Source organism: Macrobrachium nipponense, chromosome 7 (assembly GCF_015104395.2).
Source record: "Macrobrachium nipponense isolate FS-2020 chromosome 7, ASM1510439v2, whole genome shotgun sequence".
In the NCBI taxonomy this organism is placed as follows: Eukaryota; Metazoa; Arthropoda; class Malacostraca; order Decapoda; family Palaemonidae; genus Macrobrachium; species Macrobrachium nipponense.
In genome coordinates, this window is record NC_061109.1 from 84,804,199 (window position 1) to 84,811,992 (window position 7,794).

Genomic DNA, 7,794 nt, shown 5'->3' on the forward strand with positions numbered 1-7,794 from the left:
ATCTTGTCTATCCTACACATTCAATAAACCTTTAAATACACAAACCATCAACCCAAGACTGGATTCATTTAAGAAAATGTCTTTCCATCTAGTACATCTTTTTTGTCATTATTTCCAGCTACATCTTTTATGTCATTATTCATTTACTTCATGCAACCAATTCTATTTAGAGTTCCTAGCAATGTTCACCCCTCTCCCTTCATTACTTGCCTCCTTTTTCTCTCTTACGTTTTTCTTAACTAATTTTTCTGTCACCCCTCATACCTTTACCATTCTTATTAACAAATGTCAAACTGAAAAATCTAATAAAGCTCAAAATTCTTTCCAGTATTAAAATACTTGCAAACTGTAATCAACACCTTTTCCATCAGAAATCTTAATAGCTACACTTTACTTACCTGACACCTTTGGCTGTAGGTTTCCCGTGCTTTTTGTGCCAAGCCACCTGTAGTTTGTATAGTCTTGACAATTTCTTCTGTTTGGCTTTCTTCATCCTTCACCTTGAAAACATAATAATTATTATTTCAAAACCACCCAGGATTAACGAGTTTCATTTGACTATTTTTCTGTGTATTACATAATGTAAGTAACATAAGCACTGGCATGTATAATATTCACACAATCTGAGGATGTTTTTTCACTTTATATTGTGACAATTAAATTAACATAATAACAAATACCATATTTTTGCTCATATTTTTCTATCTTCTATAAATCTGTTGTTTTATCAAAAACTCATTATATATAATTAACCTACATTCATGGTCATCAAACCATTCAGACTTCAATTACTAAAAAATGATGAAAGGCAGCAGCAACAGTCACCACTGTACATGTGATTAGATCTTATGGTGGCTAGTAGTCATCACAGCTTTGATTTGTGTGAATGAGGTGGAGAACAGTGCATTCTTCCAAACTATTTCTTTGGTTTCTTTCTCTGTATAAAAATATGACAAATTTTTAACCAATTTGTATTTTTCATAACTAACAAACCTGAGGTCTTAACATTAGGATAATACTAGCGCCAAGCTGGAAACCGGTAGAAATAAATAATAAACTTGTGAGATCCAGGGACTATTGACATCTATACCAGGTCACGGGGTATGTAGTACAAAGAATGCCCTTGGCGTCTCGTGACCTAACAGTTACTCTTCCAACCCAGTTTAGACTGTTAGAGGGGTGGTTAGAGGTAGGCCTTTATCTATTAAGACCTCAGGTTTGTTAGCTATGAAAAATACAAATTGGTTAAAAATTTGTCATTTGTTCATATACGAAACAAACCTTCGGTCTTAACATTAGGATAGACTTACTTATTAGTGGGAGGTAAGTCTCTATAACTGACTGGGAGTTTGCCACCTTTATCCATTTCCAAGTAGTAGGTGTATTATAAGACAATGGACTATTAACCCTTGAACCAAAGATATATGAGAATCTATTGGTTTCCCTCTCTGGGTGTTCATACGATGCCATGGTTTATTACATTACGGAAGATGGAGAACGCTCCATTCTCCCAAACCCTCCTGTCCCTTGTATCTGGATCTATTATCACCCCTCTCTCTCCCTATTACTGAGAGGAGTGTGTTACTACTGAAAAGTATATTATACTCTAGATTATCTTTACAGTATGGCTGACCACCTCACCTGCATCTAGTCCGTTCCAGCTCACGATGGTACTCTCCTTCATACTGCCCGTAGGTAAAGGAGTAGTAAGAAAGTAGTAAAGAAGAAAGACCAGTCATCTCATTCATTCTACTTTCATACCTTCATCTTCGACTAGATACAAACTGACCCGCCAGGGGTACTGGATGAGCTATACCACCTGCTGGGTTGCCACCACTGGACCCAAGGAAAAAGTGTCCACGGATCTATGGGCAACATCTTTTAAATAAAAGGAAGTGAAAGTAGTTTGGCAATGCCAAATACCAGCTTTCAATATCCTCTCCACAGACATATTTTTTCTTGAATGCCAATGAAGCACTCAAGCCCCTGATGACAAGAGCTCTAGCCCTCTCCAGGCTATTTAACCCTTTGTCTTCTGTCATGTATGCATTCCTGATTGTTTCTCTCAGCCAAAATGATATTGTATTCCTGGACAATTCCTTTTTGTTCCGTCCTGTACTTACAAACAGCCTCCGGCACCCCAGCACCCGGGCCTGAGATGCCTCGTTCTTCTTAAGTACGCTCTTAGTACTCTGACGGGACACAAGCATTTCTTCCTTGTCATCGTCTACAAATTCTGCCAAAAGAAGGTATGGAAAAGGAGTCGAATCTGCCATCCACTACTGATGTGTTTTGTGTTTTGGCTACGAATTCTGGGACAAACTAAAAAACCATAGACTTCCAACTTCTCAAATGGTTCACCACATATGACAGACCATGCAGTTCCCCCACCCTTTTAGTTGAGGCTAGGGCCAATAGGAAGACTGTCTTCAGGGTCAAGCTCCTATCTGTGGACTGTTTCAATGGCTCGTATGGGGGTTTTGTAAGACTACTCAGTACCATGGTCAAATCCCAATCTGGAGCTTTTAGTTCCTTCGGAGAACAGGACTGCTCACAACTCTTCATTAACATAGCCAACTCCCATGACAAAGAAATGTCCACGCCTTCCATGCGCAGGACCGAGGCTAGAGCAGCCCTAGTTCCCTCTATGACACCAATCACAGTATGCTGACCATTTTCCTTGGTAGACTGTTGCAGATGACCTTCTGATATTTCCCACCATCTGTGTTGCTGCTTTCTGAGAAAATCCTCTCGCTCACAGGAGATACTTGACAGTCTCCACCCATGAAGTGATAGGGACTTCACCGACTGGTGGTACCTCTCCACGTGCGGTTGACATAGTAGGTTATTCCACAGAGGTAACTCTCTCGGCGCGTCTATTAGAATTCCAACAGATCCGGAAACCATTCTGCCTTCAGCCATAAAGGCGCTACCAAAGTCGTTTTGAGGTTCTGAGACCGCATTACCTTGTTCAGAACCTGACGGATTAGGCAAAATGGTGGAAATGAGTACACGTCCAGATTCCCATGGTGTTGTAGCGCATCTTCTGCTACTGCCTCTATGTCTGGGACTGCTGAACAATACACTTCCAACTTTTTGTTGTACCTGGTTGAAAATAGGTCTATGATCGGCCTTTCCCACAATAAGAGCATTCTGTCCACTACCTCTTGATGCAAGAACCACTCCGTTCCCAGGATCTGATCCCTCTGGCTCAACTTGTCGGCCACCATGTATCTTTTGCCTGGAATATATCTGGCTCTGATGTCTACTAAATTCTCTACAGCCCACTGATGAAGTTGAACTGTCATCATGTGCAACTGCCGAGATACTAGGCCTCCTTGCTTGTTTACGTAAGCTACTACAGTGGTATTGTCCGACATCAATACCACTGCTTGCCCCTTCACCCTCTCCCGGAATTCCTGAAGTGCCAGAAACGCTGCTTTTAATTCCAACACGTTTATATGGAGTTCTCTGTCCTCGCAACTCCATTTCACTGAAATCATAGGCTCCTCCATGTGGGCTCCCCAACCTTCGAGTGACGCATCCGAGAAAAGCAAGAGGTCTGGAGAGGGTTGCTGAAGGGGAACTCCCACTGTCAGATTGTTGTCCTGCACCCACCACAGTAGGTCTTTCCTCACCTCTGTCGACAAGGGAATTTGCTCATATGGGTTGGCGACCAAAACTCCTTCATCCTCCATTGCAGAGATCGAAGGTGTAGCCTCCCATGTGATACCAGCTTCTTCAAGGAAGTTAGAATTCCCAGTACTACTTGCCACTGTCTTGCTGGCTGTGTTTGCTTTCCCAGAGAGGCATTCACCACTTGTTTGCATTTCTCTACCCTATGGTCTGCTGGGAACACTGGCTTTTACTGTGTCTATAATCATACCCAGATACACCAGCCGTTGATTTGGATCCAACTTTGACTTCTGATTTATCACAATGCCTAGGCTGTGACAAAACTGCAGAAGGGTAACCCTGTCCTAAACTAATTTTTCTCTGGACTTTGCTATCACCAGCCAGTTGTCTAGATATCTTATTAGCCTGATTCCCTGAGCATGTGGCCATGTCGACACGAGAGTGAATACTCTTTGTAAAAACTTGCGGAGACGTTGTCAACCCGAAGCACAAAACTCTGAATTGGATAACTTTCTCTGCAAGACTGAAGCGGAGAAACTTCCTAGAAGACTGATGGACTGGGATCTAAAAGTATGCGTCCTTCAAGTCTACTGTCAGCATCAAGTCCTTGACCCTGATTGCTGCTAGAACTGTCCTTGGGGTCTCCATTCTGAATCTGGTTTTTCTTTTAAACAGATTCAATGTTGAGAGATCTATTACTGTCCTCCAATCCCCATTGGCTTTGGGGACAAGCAAAATGCGGCTGTAAAACCCCTTTGACGGAATCAATACTTGTTCCACAGCCCCTTTTTCCATCATCTTCTTCACTTCCTCTTGCAGAATAAAAGCTTTCTGAGATTCCTGAGCATAGGCGAGGTGTGGTAATGGTTGTTCTGTCAAGGGTGGGGTTACTTTAAATGGAATAAAATATCCGACTCTGAGAACATCCACACCCACTGCTCTGCTCAAAATTCCTGCCACACCTTCCAGTGATTTGCCAAGCAACCCGCCCCACTGGTGTGCCTGAGTGATGAGAAGCGCCCATCCTATCGTCTTGAACCTCTCCTCCTTCCTCTGTTGGGTCTATTGTGAAAGGGCCAATGAGCTAACTTCTTTGGGGAAGAGGGTCTTGTTGCTCTATTTGGGATGCTCACTGGCTTCTTATGAGGTATTTGCTGATGCCTTACCTCAATAGGATTAGCTTGACTTCCAGACGTTTTCCTAACTGCTTGCTCTACTAATCTGTAGTTAGTATCCATCCTTCTTCTATCTAAAGCATCTTCCAGTATGCCCTCTGGCAACAGCAACTGAGACTCTAGGATATCCCCATTCCTCATTGCTAACAGGGAATCCAAATCAACAGTGCGACTTACTCTAGCCTAAGCTGCATCTCTCCTCATCAACAGGACATTAGTCCAAACATTGGCACTTAAATTTGTCAAGTACGCAATTGCTTTGGAACCTGATTGTAGCAATCTGTTAAACATTGACTCATTCACAACTTTATTCGTTACTTCTAGGGATGCAATTTCTGCCACTGCTGTTGGCCAAAGGTCTAACCAAGAAGCAGTGTGAAAGATAGAAGCTGTTGCTTCCAAAGTAGCAGCATCCTGACAAGTCATCAAAGGGCATTCCATCTTAACTTGATCCAAGGTTAATCCAGGTTTTAACCTTACCACAGCAGGGTTAATTTGTCTATGTAGCAAAGGAACCATTGGTGTCGTATAATATTTCCTATGTTTCATCAATGAAATAAACTTGAATGATCTATTTGATCTTAAGGAATTATCCCTTCCAGCAATCCGTGCATTTACATGCTGTAAAACTGAGTCCGCATGACTTGAGCAAGGTAATTCATGCGACACCTTCGTATCCTTTTTTAATCCAAATACCATGTCAATTCCCAGAGGAACCATACTGGCAGGTGTCTCCGTGCTCCTCGAAAGGTTATTGAATTGACGAATCAAATCAACCACCTCTGCATACGAAGCCAGAAACTCCTGGTTTTCTCCTTCCTCCAGTTCTAACGTATTGTATTTAGCCGCAGGAGAAGCTAGCTCACTCCTATCCGCTGACAAACGTTCGGGTGCGTCATGGCCGTCCGACCCTACGACCACTGCAGCTTTGATCTCTGATGGCCGCCAACGGCTCGATCTCGAATAGTCAGTAGGAGAACATGACAGCTTAACTTCTTCTCTACTCACAGATCTACAGCGAGAACCTCGTCTATATCTCCAAGATGAAGGCTTTCTCGAAACCGAGCTAATTTTCTCTCTATCTCTACTAACATCATCTCCAATGACCGTCGGGGAAGTCGGGCTTGATCTCTCATCGAGTCGAACAACGCCTTCCACCAGCGTATCAGAAGAGGTTACCAACTCTTTATTATTTGACCTTTTAATACGAGCTCTCTCTCATCCTTTCTCTGTATCTTAAAAGGTCTCACAGGCGAAACTGGTATCTGTTCTCCATTCCTTGTTGAATGCTTCACACTCACCGTTGATTTTACCAGTGGCAGTGTGGTCTCTCCTAAACTCTTTGTCCTCACTGCTGGCATCTCCTCGGCGGCTGTTATCTCAGCGACCGTCAATGCTTTCGCTCTTTCGGACGCCTGTAAACGACTTCGTCCATTAGCGTTAAGCTTACCAGCCACTGTATTCTTTACTCTGTTGCTGACCGGAATGTGACAGTCCTGGCTCGAAGATGAAGAAGAATTTACTCTTCTCCTCTTGGCCCGAGGATCAGTCACGAAGTCCCGTATCCTCCAATGCTTGACTGGTACACGCAGTGACGTCATCGAACTTTGCAATGACGCCGCACTAGAGGAAGAAGGCAAAGAAGAAGACGATTCACGTCTTTTCTTTTTGTCTTTCTTAACTATCTTCTCCTCAAGAGCTTGTAATTTCTTCATGACTGCGTACCAAAGAGTCAGAAAGCGTATTAGGCTCCAGAGGCAACGAAGTACTTAGAGAAGCAGTAGGGTGTGACATCATCATGTCACCCATGTCAGTGTGTGTGACGCAGGTTGTGACGTCACAACTCTTGTAGGGAGAGACTGAGCAGCTGCTGCTGGCAGCCCTGCACGTCCTGCAAAACTACTTCCAACGTTCTGCATCGCTGGAAACATTGATGTTGTTGTCGTTGCCGCGGGATTAGTTCCCATTAAGTGCAGGCCAGGGGGATGAGGAACATTCAACGTTGTCAGGTCCTGGTGGAAGCGTGATGCCATATGAGACAGTAACCCCTCCAAGGTTGGTACACCTGGTAGGCCTAACGCCGACCACGTTCCTTCCATCCTCTGCGCATTGGGAGCCAACACCTAGAACAAAGATGGCAATGCTCCCCTTCTCCTTGCTGGGAATGACGGAGCGTAATTATGCATAAAATTACCCAAAACCCCTCCTTGCGTTTCCAATAACTGGCCCCTTTGTGTAAGGCTAATGCTGGGAAAGAAGACATTTTCATGTTAACCCCCTTACGCCGAAGCCCTAAAAATCAAAACCTCTCCTGTATGCCGGCGCCGGTTTGGAGTGAGCGCGGAAGTGGAAAAAATAATTTTTTCAAAAAATCACAGCGCGCTTAGTTTTAAAGATTAAGAGTTAATTTTTGGCTCATTTTTTTGTTATTGCCTGAAGTTTAGTATGCAATCATCAGAAATGAAAAATAATATCATTATCACATGTAAATAATGCGAGATATGGTAGCGAAAAAAAAAAAAAATTCATAGATAATTGTATTCAAATCACGCTGTGCAAAAAACGGTCAAAGCGAACGAGTTACTTTTTTTTTCGTTGTATTGTACACTAAATTGCAATCATTTTGATATATAATACATAGTAAAACAATAAAAGCAACACCTGAAAAATATTATCACAAAATGATGTACGAATTCGTAACGCCGCGGACGTAAAAAAATGTTATTTCAAAAATTCACCGTAATTCTAAAATATTGTTCTAGAGACTTCCAATTTGTTTTCAAAATTAAGACAAATGATTTAATATTACGATACTGTAAGAGTTTTTAGATTAGAATTGCAGATTTCGACCATTTCAGACGAGTTAAATTTGACCGAATGTCGAAATTTTTATATATATATATATGCACATATTTCGGAGATGGAAAAAGCTACAACCTTCACTTATTTTTTATTGTATTTTTCATGAATTTGCGCACATTTT

At 42.3% G+C, this 7,794-nt stretch overlaps 1 protein-coding gene across 1 annotated transcript in view; it reads right to left on the minus strand.

Annotated features, from left to right (window-relative positions):
- Nucleotides 1-368: 368 nt before the first annotated feature.
- LOC135217710 (F-BAR domain only protein 2-like) overlaps nucleotides 369-7,794 on the minus strand; it is a 69,910-nt gene continuing 62,484 nt past the window's right edge. Inside the window, exon 4 of the mRNA XM_064253699.1 lies at nucleotides 369-500. Coding sequence (XP_064109769.1) covers nucleotides 384-500 — 117 coding nt within the window. The 3' untranslated portion in view covers nucleotides 369-383. The remainder of the gene's footprint in view (nucleotides 501-7,794) is intronic.